This window comes from Periplaneta americana, chromosome 3, assembly GCF_040183065.1.
Source record: "Periplaneta americana isolate PAMFEO1 chromosome 3, P.americana_PAMFEO1_priV1, whole genome shotgun sequence".
Classification (NCBI taxonomy): Eukaryota; Metazoa; Arthropoda; class Insecta; order Blattodea; family Blattidae; genus Periplaneta; species Periplaneta americana.
Window position 1 is genome coordinate 164,527 of NC_091119.1, and position 23,407 is coordinate 187,933.

Below are 23,407 nucleotides of genomic sequence, written 5' to 3' on the forward strand. Positions count from 1 at the left end.
TAACCGGATAGACATGCTCCCACGGCACTTCATCTCTAAAGTGTCATCGAAAGCTTGCAAGTAACAATCCAACTCACCTGGCTAAGAACCCAAGAAGAGTTATTCCATATCAACTTTTGTTTATGTATTATGCATTCACCATTTTATTCTCCATTAAATTCTCCGCGTAAGAGCGTGAAACTGAAACATAAGTCACGTGGAATGAACTTGTAACATAACCTAAACAGACCTACCCACAATTATGATAAGTAATCTTTATATGAAACGAGTCAAAGACAGTAGCTAAAGGATAAGAAATGTCTAAGAAAGTGAAATAGGGAGAGTATGACAATGAAGCCTCTATTGTCTACCCTCGTCAACATCTACTTCAAAGATTTAGTGAAGAACTGTTTTCGGAACGTGGCAGGGGTGATAACTGCAGGAAGAATAAAGTGCATTAGATTTGCGGATGATTTTTTTTAGTAGGTTATTTTACGACGCTTTATCAACAGCTCAGGTTATTTAGCGTCTGAATGAGATGAAGGTGATAATGCCGGTGAAATGAGTCCAGAGTCCAGCACCGAAAGTTACCCAGCATTTGCTCATATTGGGTTGAGAGAAAACCCCGGAAAAACCTCAACCAGGTAACTTGTCCCAACCGGGAATAGAACCCGGGGCATCTGGTTTCGCGGCCAGACAGGCTAACCGCTACTCCACAGGTGTGGACGTTTGCAGATGATATGGCATTGTTAGCAGAAGACATGATTCTAAGGGGTATGTTACTGGAGCTAAATGACAGCTGTGAGCAGTATGGGACGAAGACAAATACGAAGAAAAGTCAAGATAAAGCTGCGAATACTAAATGAGGCAGTAGAGAAAGTGGACAGTTTCAAATACTTGGCATGTACTATAAGCAGTAAGAAGGCTCTGAATGGCAGAGGAAGCTTTTAATAGAAAATGAAACATCTTCTGCGGACCTCTGGAAAAAGAAGGAAGAGACTAGTGAAGTGCTGTATGTGGAGTATGGCAGGCAATCTATGGTGCAGAAACATGGACATTACGACGAAATGAAAAGAAAGGAATAGAAGCATTTTAAATGTGGATAGGGAAAAGTATGGAGCATGTGAAATGGACAGACAGAATAAGAAATGTAGCTGTGTTGGAAAGAGTGGGTGAAGAAAGAACGATGCTGAAACTGATCAGGAAGAAACAAAGGAATTGGTTCGGTCGCTGCCTGAAAAGAAACTGCCTACTCAAGGATGCCCTGGGAGGAATGGTGAACGGGAGAAGAGTTCGGGGCAGAAGAAGATATCAGATAACAGACGACATTGGATCATATGCGGAAACTAAGAGGAAGGCAGAAAATAGAAAAGATTGCAAAAGGCTGGGTTTGCGTGAAAAACGTGCCCATGGATAAAATACTAAATATATATGATACGTAAATTTCGGTTTTTGAAAGAAAAATGTATTCTTTCAATGGAAAAGATATGCCAAGCAAAATTTGCTTAAATAATACCTTGTAGAAAAATTTAATTCGTTGAATTATTTAGGTTATACAATATGAATTACAGATCTTGATTACACCTTTTAACAATATCAATCACTTGGGAATAGTTATAACTAGTATATTCTTAGGCACTATAAATAGTCAGCAGTGCAGACATATCAAACGAAATTAAAAAATTCGTTAAAATTATGAGCGCTATACATTGTGCACTGAAAACTTCAGTGGTGGAAACATATAGCAGAATCAATATATATATTCAGTTGGTTATTTAACGACGCTGTATCAATTACTAGGTTATTTAGTGTTGATGAGATTGGTGATAACGAGATGAGGCCGAGGATTCGCCACAGATTACCTGGCATTCACCTTTCGGTTCGGGAAAACCTCTGAAAAAACCCAACCAGTAATCAGCCCAAAAGGGGATCGAACCCGCGCCCGAGCGCAACTTCACACCGGCAGGCAAGCGCCTTAACCGACTGAGCCACGCCGGTGGCTATATATAATCAAGTCTGACATATTCTTGTGAATCATGAAGTGTCCGAAACAAGAATAATGCTCGATAATTGCTGAGATAGACTTTATGCGAAGTACGGCTGGATACACAAAATGGGATGAGAACAAAATAATGAAGACGTATTAAAGAATTATATAGCTAACCTGAATAAAAGGATGAGAATCAACTTCAGAGATGTCCAGCCCTGTCCTCTAACCCGCAGTGTGTGACAAATACTGGAGAGCAAGAAAGTTGGCTTTGTTGCCAAGAATTCAGAATTAGATTGATCTTGAACAGCAAAAGGAAAACTGGAACCATGAACGAGCAACAAAGGTATAGACCTCGAGAGAGATGAATTAGATGGCCTGTGAAAAGAAGGATTGAGTCCGTAACAGGCTACAATCTATATCCGCAAAGCTCGAACTGCAAAATCACTGAACCTCAATATGAGATAGTGGGATATCAAATGTGTCGCCAGAAATCTCAAGAGGTTCGCTTCTAACAAGTCTTTGAAAGTACGTGAGCCTTAAGAATGGATCTGCGTGAGAAACCTCTGCCACACGCAACACATTTGAAAGGTTTCTCACCAGTGTGCGTACGAATGTGACCCGTGAGAGTTCCCGATCGAGTGAAAGATTTCTCACAAATATCGCACTTAAACGGCTTGTCGCCCGTGTGCATCCGCATATGCGCAATGAGCGGGCCTGACTGCGAGAACAACTTCCCACAGGTGTCACATGCGAATTGCTTCTCTCCAGTATGCGTTCGTTCGTGATTTCTTAATTCTCCGGATCGAGTGAAACATTTCCCACAAACATGACACTTGAAGGGCTTCTCGCCCGTGTGTATACGTGCGTGGCTTGTCAGTGTTCCAGACTGAGTGAAACATTTGCCGCACGCGTCGCACTTGAACGGCTTCTGCCCAGTGTGCGTACGTTTATGCACCGAAAGTCTCCAAAAATGAGGGAAACATTTCCCACAGACATCGCAGTCGAAGGACTTCTCGTGCGTGTGGGTTCTGGCGTGCGCCGACAGACGTCCAGGGTACAAGAAGCTTTTCCCACAAACATCGCATTTCAACGGCTTCTCGGCCGCGTGAGTACACAAATGCTCTTTGAGATCGCCTGATTGTGAGAAGCTTTTCGCACAGATGTCGCACTTAAACATCCGTTGGCTCCCGTGTTTGCTGTGATGCATTTTGTAACTCTGTAGTGTGCGTAGCAATCTCCCACAAACATCGCATTTAAATGGGCTTTGGTCAGTGCGGGCGGGGATCTGCGATTTTAAGTTGTTGTTTTCGCAGAGAAATAATTGGTTGCAATTCTGAGGTTCACGTGTACTTGCACAGACAGGATTCTCTGAAGTGAGACAATTTTGAGGACCGGCCTCCACCGTCTGTTTCTCATCTCCGTCGCAGTAGGAAATTCTGCAAACAAGAGGTCACGTTAGTGGAATTTACGACCTTCAGTTCAGAAAAAAATATTCATAACTAGGCCACTTGTGAGTTTCATCTTGTCGATGTGTTCGCAAGCAAGGAGTGAAACGAAGCTCGAGGTAAATAATCTGAATTGAAGGGAGATATTTGCCAAGATTATTTTGTGAATAAAATGAATACTCGATGAACAGTGATAATAAAATTTAAATACAATTTTTATTCTCAATTCAGTACTACTTGCCATCCAATGTAAAGTATCTGCACTATAGGTGAATAAGTTGACAATGGAATGATGTGAGACAAAGAATTTTATTAAACTAGATATGACCTAAGCACTGAAAGTTGTCATTTAACCCATGTTAATTCTGCATACAAATTTTGAAACTTTAATATCGATCTTAATACTGGAATTGACATCTTTTAAAAGTAAAAGTATTTAATGATGAGGATTTTGATTGCTTGCTTCGCTGGTTGTCTACCATGCGGTTATGGTGTTCCCCGTCAATTTGTACACTGAGTTTCAATGAGGATGAGCTGTCATATCCTTCGAAATAATCCCAGCACCAATCAGAAACAATTGCGAATCTGGAGCAACAAGATTATTTCGACAATATCACTCTGATAGAGGCTGTTTTTGGTTGAATTGATGGAATTGTTACAGAGATATGTCATTGTTGCATGGGCGAAATAGTAAATAGAAACATAAAAAGATGTAAATCCAATACTATAAAATATAAACGATGAATTTTGCATAGGATATCGGATTAGTAATTTCCAACTTCCAACATGAGAGATTTCACAGCTTACATGATACAGGACAGAACAAGAAATTGAGGAAAACAGCTTACACATAGATATAATTATGTGCGTGAAATGTGACAACTCGATAGCAAACATAGATGTCACATTACAACGTAGGGTAAAGCAGACTTCACGGATAATTGCTTTTAATTGCAACATATTTTGAAGCTCTAGTTATTATGTATCATACTGATTAGAAACAGAGTTCAACAAATACGTAACATCGTAGGAGGCAGTTACGTACTGCTTTAGGCTAAGATGTCGCAAGAACCAAGCCATCTGACTCCACAAGGCTATTAGGCGTCGTTTCATAAGCACGCATATATTCAAAAGTGTCAAGTTGAAGTTCGGATATGATTCTAATGTGAAGTTGCTGATGAAACGAAGGATTCTGCTGCATTACTGCAATCAATGTATATATTTTTAGTAGGTTATTTTACGAAGCTTTTTCAACATCTTAGGTTATTTAGAGTTTCAATGAGTTGAAGGTGGGAATGCCGGTGAAATGAGTCCGAGTCCAGCATCCAAAGTTATCCAGCATTTGCTCCTATTGGGTTAAGGGAAAATCTCGGAAAAAACTTGAACCAGGTAAATTGCCCCGACCAGGAATCGAACCCGGGCCACCTGGTTTCGCGGCCAGACACACTAACCGTTACTCCACAGGTGTGGACCATTCAGTGTATACTTCTGCCTACTTAAATTGTTAGCACTTTTTAAAGACAGAATGTGATGCGGTCATTTGTGGAATTGTGCCGAGATACAATAACATTGGATAAACCCTACGACTACTACTGTAAGGACTTGACAAATATTGAACTTCCAAATCTTTGCCAAAAAATAAATATCCGACGTTTCGTTCTTTCGCTTGCTCTGTTGAAGCCATGTTCGCTACAACTTACGTTTGTGAAAAATTATTTTCAACAATTAAAATAGTAAAAACCAAATTTAGATCACGACTGACAAACAAATACCTCCGTGATCAACTACGACTGGCAGTAAGTGACATCATTATTTATTTTGAAACTTCGTGGCAGAGACATTCTGAAGAGAGTTAATTTTAGGTTGTGATATTGTTCATTTCTTTCTTCGTTACACATACTAAACATTGTTTGTAGCCTTGTACTGTATGAAATTATATTTAAGTGCCTGAAGTAAGGAAAATAAAAATCCGTTAATAAGTCAGATAGTTGCTTCACTTCCCCTTCCGGTGTCCGCCTCCCTCCATAGGTGCTATGCACGTTGCAGGTTACACAGTGGCTCGGCGCACGAATACATTTTCGCCACCGCTGCATTAAATCGATATACATTCTTAAATCCGTGTCAGACAGAGCTGATGTTTACAACACATTCAGAGAAGAGAAAACTACTAAGAATCTGAAGTTCACAGTGATGACAGAAAGTACAGTGAAGATGTTAAGAGTTTTCCAGAAAAACAAGTAGATATGCACAGATCCGACAAGTCCACAAAAATCGCTGTGACAGATAGTAGCGTTTTGTGACGATGATTTTTGTGCAAATCTAGCTTTCAGGTAAAGATCCATGTGAAGCCTTTCCAGGCCAACACGACTTTCAACACAAAAATTCATCCATCCAGTCACATAGTGATAATCTATACCTGCAATTCTCAAGACAAAGCCAAGCCGAAATTTATAAGCGATGTGCCATATATACTGCACAACTAGCATTTAGAGTAGCATACTACACGAGTGTCGAAAAACCGTAACTTACAGACAGCGAGAACTAAATAACAGGAAGATTAATGAATGCCTGCAGAGGGGTCAATAAGTGTTCAAATGTAATATGATGATATTATAATTCTTTCGCAGAATGTAAAAACCCTAAACAGAAAAGGTACAACAAAAAAGATGAAACAATGATATCAGTAAGACGTAGCCTATCCCAAAGAAACATATATTAGAAGCGATCATTCTGGATATCATTTGCTATTTAAATGATGTTCATTTTTGCAAGATTTTTGTAGGAAATGAAATATTACCTACAAGAAGCCTACCCAACACGGTGCTCACTACCTTTGTCCCAAGCTTACGTTTCATGACTCTCTAGCAAGTCATCTCTACAGAATAGGTATCTCAGCTCCACCCATATGTGTCCTGTGTAACGATCCAGCAAAAATGAATGAAGACCTGTGAAGCATTAAGATCAGAAGAAACTACAGTTCAAAAGTATTGGAAAGCAAGACTGCTAACGGCTTCATTGCCAGATGCAAGGCACTAGACAACAACAACAACAACATACCTTAATTCAGCGAGAAAGCTTGCACAAGCACTACGCAATCGACTGCCTTTTGCCGGCATTTGAGACTAATCTGAATGTGGAACCATTAGTTACAGCCTAGCATTTGAACGGATTTGAGGCCTTGTCCATTGTAAGACTGTGGCAAGCAGATGTTAGACTAGGCAAGTTCAACTCACGTGTTTCATTGCATGATATTTCATTTGCCTCCATTTTGAAAATCCTTTCCCATGGATTTAGCATTCAAATTGTTCTCCCATTTGCAAGCAGGCAAATGGACGTCGAGGGCGACCAAGAAGGAGAACTGCTTGCCGCAGACATTGCACGCAAACGGGCCTTCTTCGTTGTGCTTATGTAGGTGCGTCCTGAGGGTTCCAGGACGCGTGAAACTTTTCCCGCAAATGTGACACTTATATGGCTTCTCGCCTGTATGCGTACGTTTATGTTGTTTAAGTGTTGTCGAAACAGAGAAACGTCTGCCACATATGAGGCACATGAACGGCTTTACGCCCGTGTGGGTAAGCAAATGGTCTCTGAGAGAACCTGAAATTGCGAAACAATTACCACAGATGTGGCACTTATACGGCTTTTCGCCCGTGTGAGTACGTGCATGGCCCTTGAAGGTTCCTGAATCAGAGAAGGATTTTCCACAAATTTCGCACTTAAACGGTTTTTCTCCGGTGTGAGTACGTAAATGGACTTTGAGGGCACTCGAGTGAGAGAACTGCTTTCCACAGTAGTCACATGCGAACGGTTTCTCACCCGTGTGAGTACGCCTGTGAACATTCAGTGACGTAAGAAAAGGGAAACTTTTCCCACAGATGTCGCATTTGAAAGGCTTTTCGCCCGTGTGCGTACGTGTGTGAGCTTTCAGAGATGTGGCCACAGAGAAACTTTTCCCGCAGACGTCGCACTTGAATGTTTTCTTTTCATTGTGCGCGCGCATGTGGTCCTTGTGAGCGCCGGCACATAGGGAGACTTGTCCGCAGACTTCGCACTTGAATTGATTTTCTCGTCTGTGCATACGCGTATGGATTCTGAGGGCCCCGGAACCAATGACGCATTCCCCGCAGGTGTCGCATTTCAAAGTCTTTTGCTGGGTATGTCTGAGGGAATGGAGCTTCAGGTAGCCTCGAGTCGGCAACACTTTGCCGCAAACTTCGCACTTGAATGCAGTTTTGTGTTTGGATTGTGAGCGCGGGCTGCTGTACAACTCACTGTCACACGCAGGACTCTGGTCTGATGCAGACCTAACAGCAACTGTGTGGATTTCAGGCTCGTCAGTACACAAAATGCTACAACCGAAAGTGAGAACACAATGTCAGCAAATAAACGAGTATGTTCTGGAATTCATCATACTAAAAACTTCAATTATCTGTCATGCATTGCGATTCTATAACACTGATGTCGGCTTATTATGTAAAAAACCAAAATCACAGCACAATAATTACACAAGTTCAAATCATTCATTTTAAACCAAACAGCTGAAGGATTCATTTCATAAGAGCCTAGGAACAAGCCGTTCTATGCTGGAAAACAGAACACAAAGAGAAATGTGCCAAGTTGGCAAATACAAATTTATCCGTCCCATATTTAACAAAAATATCATAGGCCATGTAATACGTAACATCGGTTATTTACAGTAAGTTTGGTGTAATCTATTTAGTGATATTTTTTTTTAGTTGGGCAATACGATTTACAGCACACTTTGTGTACACCGACTGTGTGACAGTCGTCCATTTTATATGGAGGTGACAAAGGTAACAGGAAACAAAATTATAAAGCTGCTACTGGGACTCGAAAAATGTAACGTCGAGTGTTAAGGTGTAGCACAGCGATGGTGGCGGCATTCCAGTACAGAGAAGAGGACAGCAGTATCCTGGAAGATCTGAAGTATGGAATATTGAGGATACGAGCAGTTTTTGGAAAAAAATCCACAAAAAAAGTACTCACAGGTCGTCAGAAGAATATTGTGACAGCGACGTGAGATTCGAACTCACGACCAGCGTCCCGCAAGAAAGCAGATCGCGCGGGGACGGCGCGCGGCGAAGAGAAGTAAGGGGAAATGGCCTACGCGGCGAGAGAGTGCGCGCGCATCTGGTGCTGGTAGAGAGGAGAGGGCTCTGGATTTTTCTGGAGTGCCATCTCTAGAGACGCGTGGAACTTTCGAGGCTACGTCGCTGTGGTTATAAATTACGGACGCGAAGGAACGACAGATAGAGTTTTCAGTTGATTAGTCAGCCAGTCAGTGAGAAAGCCAGAGCAAGCAAGCCAGTCTTGTGTACCGGAGTTCGACTCGAGTGTGCGTCCGCAACTGTATCAGCATCCGAAGGCCTGAGTTCGAGTGCAGTGGACCGCAGTTGGAGGGACCTGAGTTCGAGTGCAGTGGACCGCAGTTGGAGGGACCTGAGTTCGAGTACAGTGAACTGTCTCTGAAGGTCTGTGGTTCGAGATACTGTGAACTCGAGTGACTGAGATAGAAGAACTGTGAAGTGATAGTTCTGATTTGTAAATAGTGCTTTGTAAATATTAGTTAAGATTAACAGTTCATTGTTGTTCGTAATAGTCCAAGTAAATTGTCATTGTCGTCGGTGGAGTGCTATAACGAATACTGTGTTGAGTGAAAATCCAATTGTTGACGAGAGCGTTTAAGGCGAATTGTAGAAAGGAATTATTGTTGTGGTGAATAAATTACATTGTTGTTACTAATAAAATTCACAATATGATGCTGGCAAAGGTACGAGACATTATAAAACCACACAAAAGTCGTAGATCAATTTACAGTTTCACTGCAGAGCAGTTATATATCATAAGCTTATCACTAATCTTACGGACGACAAATTCATCAGCAGAATTGTCAGATATGAAAAGAATGGGTACGTTACAGCAACTCTGACAAGTGAGCCTGCGAAGTAGTAGCAATATGTCAAACCTCTCTGAAAGGTGACTGAAGTTTGCTTTGATGAACACATTAATTTCTCGTTACAACACACTTCAACTAAAATTTTGCTCCAAAACGACGAGCAGAACCCTGCGTTTGGTACAAGTTAGGTGCGTGGCGATTATATCTTGCTTCACTTGTATGGCGAGCACAGCGAAGCAGTCCCGGCCCGCTGTGTTTATTCTTGTGCTAATCTGCACTGATCAGCAAACAAATGAAATAGTATACTTACTTACAAAGGGCTTTTAAGGAACCCCAAGGTTCATTGCCCCTTCACATAAGCCCGCCATAGTATTAATGTACAAAATAGCACTTGGATTTAATAATAATAACAACAAAGTACCTATTGATTTAAATGTCTTTAAAGGCAGCTAATATGGAATGAAAGATTATTTTTACCAGCTATCAACAAAACTCCCTGAAGAATATAAAATACCTACGCAATGCAAACACACGATCTCAGGGACGCTTTGTACTCTTCACTGAAGCTATGTAGGGATAATATTTTGAGATGCGCAAGATTAAAACAGTATTAATCTAAAAAGCAGATTCGAATTTCTTTGTACAGGGACATCATTTCATTTTTACTTCAATTTTTATTGTACCTGAGTTTTTTAATGTACTTCACTCCCACCCTTTCTACTAACGAAGTTCAACCATCCTCCACACAGATCCAAGACCGTATATAGTCATAGTAGTCTTACGGTCATAGTAAATAGTACGTTCCAAAAATATGTTCGCGTTTTCCAGTGACGAAAGAGCTTTCAATATTGAATCATATTCGCACACGAACTGTCGTCTATTTGCCTACGTCGTATCCCGGTTTCCCCCACCAGCTTTTAATCGCCAGCTAGTGGCTGGGCTGTCTTAGCTCTTTTCTGAGAACATTAATTTCTGTTAGGAATTGGACGTTTACGTAATATTACACAATTGTTTAAAATAACTTAAATAAAAGGGCCTCGTTAAGTAATTAACTGTCACGTGATTTCCCTCCTTTGTACGATCCTGCGGCAAAACCACTTGGACGGACAGTAGATAGCATGTCTGAGTAATTTTATCTTTTCGGATCAGACAGAAGTGAAGATTGAAATTACACTACGTAAGGTCTCTTTTATAGAGTAGGTACAGAATTATTTCAACATGAGTTACTAGTACGAAGGACGAAACTGGTAATTGAGATAAGGTACAGTAGTCTATAGTGCGTTAATATGCACATTAGAACTGAACGGCCACCATTTTCAAAATTGTGTTTAAATATCCATATTATAATTACAGTATTTTTCAATTTAACTTCATTCTCCATAGTGTACACTAATGTGCTGTAGACAGTATAATATACAATGCATAATGAATACGTCCACATGGACAGCTCAGTTCGTGAGTAAACACACTCATTGTTAATACTGTACTGTATTTTGATTAAACAAAAACTTAATGGAAATTATCAAACTCAAAAGCGCGATATTTCCTAGTTTACCTAAATGGATGAACTACCTAGTAAAGTGATTTGGTTGTATATTACGCCAGTATCATCGAACTCCAGTCTTGGAAGGGGGTAGCAAACGGCGTTGATCCAAAGGTATAGCCAGGTTAATATTAAAAATGTCAGTAAAAATAAAATGATGTCCCTGTACAATCACTTTTGTTAACATTATAAGAAATGAAAGTTGTAAAACATTTTTAACTCTGTACAAAATATTCAAGCCCACATAAACGTTTTTAGCCGCCATGTCCACCTGGCTCCTGGAGTTGGCTGCCCCAGGTTTTTACATTTCATAAGACGCAGCCAGGTACTTTAGATTTAATTCTATACCGTGTGAAACTCCAGATTCCATCATTACAATGCAAGGCCCTAGACATAGTAAACTGCACTCCTGAGGAAATTTTTAAATATTACTGGGAAGCCAGAACAGAAATTGAGGAGATTCAATAAATTGAGATCTAATTGAAAGTCAAAACTAGATAAAAAAAAACTCAGTAGAAACTCAAAATAAAAGCAATCATGATGACTGTGTAGTTAACGAGTCTCTACACATTACAGCAAATGCCTGTAAACATTTCTTATTTCCCAATGAAGTGCTTCTATTAGAGCAGCGATCTTCAAGAAGTAGGCTGAGCTATACTTCGTACTCTATTGCGGTGTGCTTTGAAACTGCAGGTCTCCAAACACAGGACAGACAGTTTTTGATATTGTGGCAACGGTGCTGGAAGATTCCTCGGGAGTCTACGTGCGCGTCCGGCGGAGAGGGAGGCGCGGTACGCGGGGGGGGGGCTCGGGCTTCGGCGGATGAAGCACGGCGCGTCAGGGGAAGCTACGGGCCCGATGCAGAGTGGAGGGGGCGGTCGTAAGGGGAAACGTCTGCAAACAGATTGCTCCCGAAGTTCGAAGGTTCGAGAACGTGTGATTTAGTAAATATAAAGGAGTGAGTGTGTCAGTTTAGTTTAGTTAGATAGTCAGCTGCCAGAAAGCTAGTCAGCGATCCAGAGGATCTGAGTTCGAGGTGCAGTGAACTTGAGTAACTGTGGCAGTGTCCAGGCGAGTGCAGCATATCCGGAAGCCTAGAGTTCGAAGTGCAGTGAACTGTATCTGAAAGTCTTCGGTTCGAACTGCAGTAAAATGAATCTGGAAGGCTTGGGGTTCGACGTACCGTGAACTTGAGTGAGTGAGCTAGAAGAACTAGCCAAGGCGAACGAACCGTAAACTGAGAACTGACAGTTTTGTTTTGTACATAGTGTTTTGTGAACATTAGTTGAGATTAGGAGTACATTGTTGTTCTTCTCAACAACCCACTTGAATAGTCATGGTCGTTCTGTGAATTGCAATAACGACTACTATATTGAGTGGAAAACCCATTGTTGACGGGTGTGTGGTTGCTATTGAAATAAAAGAATTTAGAAATGTTTTTCTGCTGCGTCTGGCCCAAAATTAAGAACATGGGAGGATGCGCACGTCTTCAGAAATACACCTTTGAGTAAGCTTAGTGTGAGCAAGACAGTTCTGAAATGTTGGCCCACTGACCTTCAAGATTACGAAGAAACTGTACAAGAACATTCGTAAGTATAATGCATATAAGAAATTATGAATATTCTAATAATTTTTTGATTTCATTATACTTAAATATGAACTATCCACTTATTCTAATCTAGTAATGAAAATAAAGTCATCAAGAAGAATGAAGGCGCTTCGTCAATAACAGCAGGAAGCAACCAGAAAAATTAATTAATATCTGAACAAATCATAATTATGCAAGTCTTTGCTTCATCACTAACGCTGATAATGATGCTCACATCTAAACATTACAACTGCAGCAGATCTGTCTTCCCGCAGTATGTGCTACAGTAACAAACTAATATTTATGATGTAGTTGATTATTATCAGACTGAGTAAAATGAAGTACAAGGTCAATGCACACGTGTTACACTCACCTATCACTTGAGATTTGACATTCCTCTGCCGTTATCTCCAGCTTAGGCTCCTGTTTTATTGTAACCACACCGGATGTCTGTGCCTGAAATTAATAAACAGAATAAAGAAATTTAAAGTCGGTGGTTTACGGAGGCCAGGCCATGTTTTGTCACCCTCTGGGGGAGGAGCTCCACTTAGGAGATACTTGTCCGTCAGATGGCAGTGATTAATCCTAACCTTGTAAGAATCAGCTCTTCATATTACTCAACTGTAAAAGATGGAATCTTCTGAACTACTTGATTAATGGATTGAATTAAGTAGCGCACACCCAAATATCTACAGTGGAATGGGGAATAATTTAAAGATATTAGCTGCTCAAAAACTACCTTCAGAAACCAGACGGCAATATGCGGAATGTGTCTGCCCAGTAACACAAGCAGGAGTCGAAGCACTGTGCTCACAAATGTAGCTCTGCATGGTCAGGTAATTCAGACAGATAGAGTTACAAATAATACACAGGCGAGGTCTAAATTTCGAAATGAAATACTTGCTGAGGTAAATGTGTTATAGTCAGTGTTTCATTATAATATATAAGGACATAATGTATGTCTAAAAGAACAACTCAGCCATAACTAGAAACAGACTGCGTTCAATCAAAAGTCAATCTCCTACGTGAATAGAAGACATACTACTTAAAGGAAAATGTATATTCAAACATGAGGCCAAAGAATCTCACAGTGATAAATATTATAAGGTTACTCTGTTCAAAACCCGGGCCAAACGTGGATGTAGGGAACAAAATTATACAACTGAAGACACTGAATCACTTCAGCCCAGGATATGAACCACTGAGATGAGCAACTGCAACTCCAGTTCATAACACACGCACAAAGTGGGTAAATTGTAAGTAACAATCCACTGATATTTGTAGGTATAAGCAGCAAGTAAACTTCTGAAGAATTACAGGAAGGAAACAAAAGAAAATAGTGAGCAAGGCATCTAAAATTACGCCAGGCTTCTCACTAGCGTATTAGGAATTACCAACTTTTATTTCTTTGTTTTGCATGGAAATTCTAGCGTGGTACACAAAGAGTGTAAAAACTACGAGATCAGAATATAACGCAACTAAGGAAGTGACTACAAGGTAATATCATGTTGCACCCACCAAAATGATTAAACTGGAATTAATACTCTGCCAATATTAAGTAAGCAAAACAATGATGTGAGCAGAGAGTTTGGCGGAAATGCAGAACATGAGCTCAATTTCAAGAACTGACAGCAGTACTCACCTCCACCTCCGGGTGCAGCTGAGGAAATGTGACTGGCACGGGGATTTCCTCCACTTTCACTTCTGATTTGAGATCATATATGGTGTCCATGCTCTGCAGTGTTGCCAGTTCCTGCGGATCACACACACATCAACCCTTTATTGTTTGTTGTAAAGTTAATTCATTTAATGCAGTCCTCAGCTGATTTGATCTACTCTGGCCTCTGTCTTGGCAATGAGAACAGGAAAGTGGCATAAGGCACGTGATTCATGCAGCAATGCTATATTCGCCTCCATGGTGCAGCTGACAGTCTGCCATGTTTATGGCTTTGTAACTCATTGTACATATGATAAATAATACAACCTTACTGCAGGCCTGCGCTAATATAATGAAAAGCACTCTGGAACATGGCACACCAAGAACGCGAGATTTCCACTCTGTTAACAGCACTTCCATTCTCATATGGAGGATATACATCGTTGTTGGTGTTACATCGTACATCGTACATACTACTCTTCTCCAGAATGACCTCAATAGAATAAACGATTGGGCAATATCCAACAAAATGAAAATAAATTCTCTAAAGAGCAAAGCCATCAGCTTTACAAGGAAAAGAAATAAAATAGCCGCATCGTATACGTTAGGGGGTGAAACCATTCCGGAAGTTAACAAATGTAAATACCTCGGAATAACATTTAGCAGCGATCTCGGCTGGGGGGAACACGTTACAGACACAGCGGGAAAAGCATGGAGAGCGTTACACTTTGTGATGAGGGTACTAAGAAAAGGTTCTGATAAATCCAAAGAGATTGCATATAAATCACTAGTACGTCCAGTAATGGAATATGGTGCTGCATGTTGGGATCCTTACAGATTAGAACATATTAAGACACTGGAAAAGATTCAAAAACGGGCTCTTAAGTGTTGTCGTAATAATTCACCATTAAAATGGGACACACTCACGGACAGGAGAACGCGAATTCGATTATGCGCACTGTTCAAAACATACAGAGGTGAGCCTGCCTGGAGAGAAATAAAAAATAGGTTGCAGCCGCCAAATTACTCTTCAAGGAACGACCACTCATATAAATTGAGGGAAAGAAGGCAGAGGACGGACACTGGAAAGTTTTCTTTTCTCAATCGTACTATCAGGGACTGGAATGCTTTACCTACAGACTTACTAAAGGCTTTACCAACAACCAAAAATGTATTTAAAAATAGGCTTAAGGACCTTACTAATAGACGGTAATTATACACAGTAGTTAAAGGGTGTAAATGATATGTTGTTATTGAAGTGTTGTATCAGTGAAGAATTATGTTGTGTCAGTGAAGTGTGTTGTATCAGTGAAGAAGTATGTCGTGTCAGTGAAGTGTGCTGTGTAAGTGAAACGTGTTCCTGTCAGTGAAGCTTTATAGTTTATAGTGGCAGTGCAAAGAATTTGAACAGTGAAATGTTTTTGAAGTGGTAGTGAAATCAGGATAGAATCAGTGAAATGTGTCGTAGTTCCAGTGCAGTGAGTGAGTTGACAGCGAAATGAGTGTAATGTTGAAAGGTACTTGTGCAGATATGAACATATACTCGTGGGTTTTAGATGGATCTTAGTTTTAAGATACAAATTAGAATATTTCAAATGTTATTTTAAGTGATCGTTTCATTTAATTTAGTATATTCCCTGTTGTTGTTGTTGTTATTATTGTTGTTATTATTATTATTATTATTAGTATTAACTATTAGTATTATTAATTGTATTTTTAATTAATAAGTTTATTATTGTCATTATAGAGTGTAATTAGTTACCACTGCCACCGGGTATATACCCATTGCAGTGTGAATAAATACATACATACATAATTAATATGCTAAATAAAGATTCTACCATTACTCCGTTTATCATTACTATATACATCGCCTGCCTAAGCAGTCTGTTGAGGTAAATGATTATGATTATGAGTCAGTACTTGACAAGAAACACCTAACAAAACTTTGAACAGGATCTTCTTGTAATGAGTATAGAGCAAGGAATGCGCATATTGAATTGTAGTAACAGAAATAAAATGAGGGGAAAAGGATTATTTGTGAAGGAATATAAATCAAGATCTACATGATATAAACGAGAAATACGAGGAGCAATAAATTGTGAAGTTCTTAGCCCTACAAGGAAGGAGTTAGTGCATCAGAAAATATTTTTTTTTATTTTCTCATACATCTTCTTCCCTCTGGAAATCAAAATACAACATTGAACAGAGAACACAAAATACACTAAAAGAGCATCTCAACACACAATCCAGGAAAACAAACAAATACAACCTGATAAGTAATAGTTGTAACATCTACATTAGACAAGCTGGAAGATATTTTAAAACACAGACGAGGAACACAGCACAGCCAATCAAATCACACAATACTTCCATGTAGTTTCAAGAATCCACTCACGTGTCATAAATGTGTTAGAAATATTTAGGCAATGAGCCACTCTCGACTACCGTCAGAGAGCCTTCTCGCACAAGATGTGTGTTATAAAGTTGTTTGCAAAGAGTATAAATAAAACAAATACGCAATACAAATAAAAGAAAAGAATTCTGAGGCTCCAAGGCAGAATGTGACGTCATTTGTTGTACTTTTTGAGGAGTGAACATTTAAAGTTTGAAGACTGTATAAAATCACAACAATCGTGCTTCATAAAAACAAAACAGATGAAGCCATTTTTGTCGAGTCGATACATCACTCACTGTAGCCCGACATAAATGAACAAGCACATGACGTCTCCAGATGCCGCTAGATGAAGGGGTGCAGTAACACATCTTAACAATGACTGTTCTGTATGTAAGCCTGCGCGCAACATCATGGCGACAGTCGCACAAACGTCGCTGCGTCTGTTTTCATCCTTAGAGAGAAAGGTAACAGATATATGCAGGACACACAGATACCATCAGATATAGCAAAAAGTCATTTTCGCCAGAAACTGACAAATCGATTTCTGCCTTGGAATCACAGAACTGAAGGGTCATTCCACACTTACTTCTGGTGAAATATTTGCGTGTTTAGTATCTCCGTCTTCACTTGATTGTGTGAATTCCTTCTTGAGCACTTCCATTGCAGCTCAAAGAACAGGGCCACAAAAATGCCTCCTTTATGTTTATCAGCTGTAGAGAGAGCCCTTATGCATACCTTGAAGACAAAATCAAGGGGTAACACAAAAATTAGGACAGAGTTGTAGCAGGAATCCTTTATTGCAACTGACTATGAATTCTACGACCAGGTCATCAGCTGTGACTTACGCACACATTTTGTGAAATGTTTGACTGTGAACAGTTCGAGAGGACTGAGAATTCTTCCACAGTATCCCTGGCTTTATCCCTGCAGAAGGTGCAAGAGAAATTATAGTTTCTGCATATTTTTCAGAAGTGAATTACAGCTGCATGTCCATCACCAAAAGCAGCATTCGACCAATGGGGAAAGAAGTTCTTATTTTGCCGCCTCAAGGGGTCCGGGAAAAATACGATGGAAGGGGAAACGCAATTTTTTTTACTTGGTTATTTAACGACGCTGTACAACTACGAGGATATTTAGCGTCGATGGGATTGAGGGTCGATAGTATTTCGCGAGATGAAACCGACGATTGGCCATAGATTACCTGACATTTACCTTATGGTTGAAGAAAAGCTCGGATAAAACCCAACCAGGTAACCAGCCCAAGCGGGACTCGAACAACCCGCGTCCGACGCAACTCCGGATCGGTAGGTAATCGCTTTAGCCCACTGAGCTACGACGGTGGTGGCCTGGTAACGCTATTGATGACGTAATGAAAGAAAAGACGGAGGGTAACATTGGCATTAACGTCCGGTCAGAATAGTGTCTGTGAACTGAAGTTTTTCTATTCCAAAATAATTCCCACTGATCCTCGGCAAAGTGATTATGTAATTCTACTTGTTTGCCAGTGCACAGGCAGGCGTAGGATAAGATTGGGTCCCCTTCGATTCACATTTTTTCATCCAGGGAAAGTACTCGTCTTTATCTTTTAGTTTCCGTGATTGTAACTGTCCTGTGACCTTTTCTCATGCTGTGGCATATCACCAACGATAAGGTTCCAGTCTGAACTGAACTTCCGTGCTGGTAGATTCCTCTAATATTAACCAATTTTGTTACTTTCCCCTCACATGCCAGCTCTCGCAACTCGATCTGTCAAACATGACTTTGTATAACGCCTTGGATGCCACACTTCAGCCACTGTTTGAACTGTCAACTTGGGATCGTTCAAAACAAGAATTTAATAGCCTATATATAAATTATATTTACTGTATTGGAATCATCTAAAATCGATCCAGAAACCTTGTGCTTAATAATCTCTAATCATTAACTTTACATCACAACATCGTTGAAATATTCGATCTTAAAAATCTTTACAAGACATATCTTCGAAAATGTATTTCAACCATTTTTTTTACTGTCGATAAACACTTAACGATTCATGATATTCAGAAATTATTTAAATTTTACGAACGATATCCGTACAGGTTCATTAGTGTTTTATTATACAGTAAAATCGCAGTCTAGTAGGCTATATACAATGACGAAGCTCAATACGTAGGGAATATGCATCCATAGTTCCTAACCACTAGGATCACTATTATCGCCTCATCGCAGACAATGCGAAATGGTACCGGCTAGCGATGGGATAAACCGTTCTTTTTAAGAAACAGTTTCCACTGTAACTGTTTCATGAACGAAACTGTTCCAAAATAACAGTTTCATAAGAATATGTTTACAACATCAGTGCCAACTGTTTCAACTTCTCATCTGCTTCGGAAACATGTTTCAGGCCCTTGAATCGTCTTTAAAAAAGCTGTTCAGTGTATTATGACAAGGAAAGTCATTTTTCATGGGTTACTGTTAAGGGTACAGTAAATAACTACATTTCAAAATGAATCGATTTTAGTAAAAAATAATGATGTAACCTAACGATGACATTAGCCGATGATATTTTTCGCGGTATATTAATAATTAACACTATGTTAGGGCACCATGAACATATTGTCCATCAATAGACAGTTAATAATTAATATCAGATTTATTGGGGAATTTGATTCGTACAATTAAATTGCGCGATCCTACATAGGCTACTGTTGCACGAAGGCCGATTGGAAGATGGATAATAATATTATTAAACTATATTATCTACTCTCGACTGGAGGTCAATGATAGTGCTACACGGTGGCCTTCCAGGCGGCAAAGAGGAAAACTGTTTGGAAATTGAACTGTTTATCTCTTGGAACCATGTGGAACGTTGAAGTGACCACTGGAGCAGTGTAATACCCTTTGGAACAGGTTATATCACGAAACAGTTTCAATTGTGAAACAGGTTACAAAAACTGTTCCGGCTTTCTTTTTATCCATCTCTAGTAACGGCGCAGTCTAGTGTTGCTAGTACTCCCATCACCTCAAGCTTCGTGACTGTAGATACTGGACTGTGACAAACCTTGGACTACGAGTAAGCTGGCTTGCGATTGTTTTGCAAAACGAACATTTTTGTTCGAGAAACGAGCGATGTTAGTGCGTTATTATACTTCAAAACATCACACGAAAGAAAACAGTGAAGTAGATATAAGTTGAGTACTAAATTAACATATTATCTATATATTTGTGTGCTAATGCTTCCTCTACCTACAAAGACTGTATCCATTAAAGGTATCCCTGTCACACGTCATGAAGGCACTTGGGGGGGGGGGCATGGAGGTAGAGCCCCATTCTTTCTTGACCTCTGCACTAGAATGAGGTGGTGTGGTCGACACCACGCTCTGACCGCCTTTTACCCTGAAAAGACTCAGTACTCAATTTTAAGGAGGTTGAGTGAACCTCGGGGCCGTTCTGGAAGTTTGGCAACGAGAAAAATTCCACCACCACTCGGGATCGAAACAACCCGGACCTTCCAATCCGTAGCCAGCTGCTCTACCAATTGAGCTACCCGGCAGCCCCAGGCTATATCCATTGCATTTGCAATACAGCCGGAGGATTACAGCCAATATGGCTTCGGCATAACACTTCTATATTATGCCTAAACCATAAAAAATCTATATAATGCATAACAAAGAGGGATTACGAGTATCAAGGTTAACAGAAATATAAGAATAGTTCAACAGCGGCATATATGCACAGCTGGAATGTTCTACGCACTTGCCAGATGCCCGCTTCGGTATTGTGCATTTCAACCCACGCACCAAATATAAACATATCAAATGCTTCTTATAGTACGATATCCTAATATCGACCCAACCTGGAATCAGGATATAATTTTCGACAATTGCTGCAAGTGCCGCTTCTGAGCCACACATTCCGTTATTTAATATGTCGATCACGACTTGCTCAGTTATTTCATAATCACGAGGTAAGTACGATATCGTTAAAGTTTACCAAAACGCTTACATTAGACAAACATTTCTCTCTGTTCTTTTCATTAATGTTAGCACTTCCGCTTAAAATCGGCCTATTGTACACCTTCGTGAATGACATTATTTGTTTGTTATTTCAGTCACAATCCTAAATTACGTAATTTTGCAAAGTGCGCACGTTAAATTTTCTCGGATTTGACTGAAAGAAATATATAAACATTAGGCTTACTACGTAACTTACATGAAACCAAACGGCTGCGTCCTATATTACAATTTAATAAAATAAAATATTCTAGTGTTTGTCAGTGCCTTCTAGATAAGATTCGCGTATGAAGCGAACGGAACATGTGGGCAGTGTTGCCAGGTCTCCGGAAATTTCCGGAAATCTTCGGAATTTTTTAACTTCCCGGAAAAATAGGAAATAAAGTTGTAATCTCCGGATTTTTTTATGTAGGAAATTATTTATTTTTTTTAGAAAAACCAATCTCTGGCATACGTTAAGACTGGTAGATGAACATTATATAGTTAAAGTTTTGTTAATATTTTATAACTTGACTACTAATGCTTTCCTAAATATAAAATATGTAACGCATAAAAACGAACATATTTGGTCAGGAGAAACATCTATGAGAGGAAGGTGGTGACTACTAAATCAAATTGGTGAGTAGAAAAATTAAAGTAGAAATCTTTTTATTATAGGTTCATGTATTGTAATAGTTAGAAGATTATAATAACATTTTATGTGATTTTCAAAAGTGCCTCCGGAAATTGTGGACAAATCTCCGGATTTTTTTCATTACGACCTCCGGAAATATTTTTTCAAGTTCTGACAACATTGCATGAGGGACATCAGGGTTGCCAGGTTGGGTGGTTTAACAAAAGAGGGGTAATCGGCGAGTAATAAAATTGTCAAGTCGCCGTTTAGGCTACATTAAAAATCGAAAGGGCATAACTGGGCCATATTTAGTTTCCTTTTGTATGTTTGCAATAGGTTTTGAAACAAATTTTAAAACGAGAAATTATTCTTGTTGGAAGTAAATCCCGAAAAGACAAAGTATGTGATTATGTCTCGTGACCGAAATAGTGCACAAAAAGGAAATATAATTGGAAATATATCCTTTGAAGTGGAAAAATTCAAATATCTTGGAACAACAGTAGCAAATATAAATGATCCTCGAGAGGAAATTAAACGCAGAATAAATGTGGGAAATGCGTGTTATTATTCGCTTGTGAAGCTTTTATCATCCAGTCTGCTCTAAAAAAAATCTGAAAGTTAGAATTTATAAAATAACTAATGGCTTGTGCAGCATATGCTGCAAACTAAGTTCATTAGACGTTCAAATAAACATTTTTCAGATTTATTTTCAATGAAGAATACCAGACATTCTGAAACTTATTTGCTTCCATAATAATGAAAGTTACTCTCTCTCGAGCCAATACTGAAGAGAACAACGCATATAAATATCTACACCACACCGCCATTAAATATATGAAAAAGATCCAACCCCACTTGATTAATAAGTATAAAAATATTTAATTTTAATAATATTATTATTTTACGTAAGTTTTATAGCTTTCAGTCACATATACTATATATACTATATAGCCGCCACTGAGTAAAATATAGAAATCAAAATCTAATTTAAGATATTCTTTACATCTACTTAAATAACCCCAAAACGTTTCACTTTCATATCATCATATATATTGTTAAAGGAGTCCGATCTATTGTAATCAATCTATTCTTTAACAAACTCCATGCACCTTCTACCCTCAAAATTGTATAATATGTTTTATACATTTTATTATCCTTGAGTCTTATTGCGTAAAATTGGGACAGCAAATTATTTAAATCCAAAATAGTATGTTCAATATTGTCAAGTGAGATGTATATGCATTAATATGTATAATTAATGAAAAATAGTCACATCATGGCATTAGCTACAATAATATTTCATTTCTAATGGTAATAATGTCATCAAACCACCTCAAGTTTTGTAGTTTTTAATATCCAACACACAGCTGTACCCAGAAAATTACACACCACAGAATCGAACCTGTAAATTATTTTTAGTAAGTTATGTTTTTAATAACCAATTTAATTTGAGCTCTAAATATGTCAGCATTCTTGCAGATCATGGCCTTCGTGTAATATTGTTAACTGTAGTATGTGTTTTGTTAAATAATGAAATATCATTACAAATAATTGATCAGCATATCAATAACAACCTCATAAAATTACTTACAAAAACACTCCCAAAAATAATATACACTTATGAAAAAATAAATAAATAAATAAAAAAATTATTGGATTAACAATATTTTCACCGTTACAATTACACTAAATATAAACATTTACATAGAGATAATTTTTTTTTTATTCTGAAATGCAACACGGCCGACTTGATGCTCGCTTCGCTTGTCCTTTACAAAAAAGCGAAGGTATATCAAGTCGGCCGTGAATGCTATTAGCTAGTTCTCAAAACTGACTACAGATGGATTTTGGAAAATAGGAAAATTATGTTTAAAAATTGACATTTCACTGAAAACTACTACTTTTCCGAAAAACTTAGAGTTCCAATCTTCAAAATGAGGGGTCATTTATTAAAATCTGTCCAGCCGTTTTCCCGTAATTTCCATTACCAGTTCAAATTATATATATATATATATTATATTACCGGTTCTTTTGTATGGTTGTGAAAATTGTCAGAAACAATGTCTGCGTCTTGCGAAACTGCGTGACAATAGCTAACATACGTGCAGTGCAATTTATAACTGCCACAAACCTAGTCTTTACTGAATTTTCACACCGCTCCACGACAATGAAACACGAACTGCAATGACTTTATTTCTTAGAAACAGAAACACGAACCCATTGTTGCACGCTCTTCCGTTTGTACATTTAAACAGTTATCAAGATGGCAAACTATAGATGTT

The 23,407-nt window shown here is 39.0% G+C and overlaps 1 protein-coding gene across 3 annotated transcripts; it reads right to left on the reverse strand.

Moving 5' to 3' along the window:
* Nucleotides 1-1,503: 1,503 nt before the first annotated feature.
* LOC138695721 (zinc finger protein OZF-like) lies at nt 1,504-22,856 on the reverse strand. 3 transcript variants are annotated; one of them, XM_069819844.1, is made up of 5 exons: nt 20,712-20,766; nt 17,104-17,252; nt 14,105-14,215; nt 12,836-12,918; nt 1,504-3,405 (listed from the first exon to the last, which is right to left on the reverse strand). In XM_069819844.1, exons 2-5 carry the CDS (start codon nt 17,176-17,178, stop codon nt 2,478-2,480), a joined length of 1,197 nt encoding a protein of 398 aa, XP_069675945.1. In that variant the 5' UTR covers nt 17,179-17,252; nt 20,712-20,766; the 3' UTR covers nt 1,504-2,477. The 3 variants fall into 3 exon arrangements, with proteins under 3 accessions (XP_069675945.1, XP_069675944.1, XP_069675943.1); XM_069819843.1 differs by lacking the exon at nt 20,712-20,766 and adding an exon at nt 22,717-22,856 and having other exon boundaries at nt 3,271-7,763; XM_069819842.1 differs by having other exon boundaries at nt 3,271-7,763.
* Between the last annotated feature and the right edge of the window lie 551 nt (nt 22,857-23,407).

Excerpts from the sequence above, each read along its gene's own strand:
- LOC138695721 (XM_069819843.1), bottom strand. The coding sequence starts at position 17,178 with ATGGAAGTGCTCAAGAAGGAATTCACACAATCAAGTGAAGACGGAGAT. Across the intron at positions 12,919-14,104 it reads AGCTGCACCCGGAGGTGGAG|GCACAGACATCCGGTGTGGT; the intron begins GTGAGTACTGCT and ends TATTAATTTCAG. Across the intron at positions 7,764-12,835 it reads TGTCAAATCTCAAGTGATAG|CATTTTGTGTACTGACGAGC; the intron begins GTGAGTGTAACA and ends TTTCGGTTGTAG.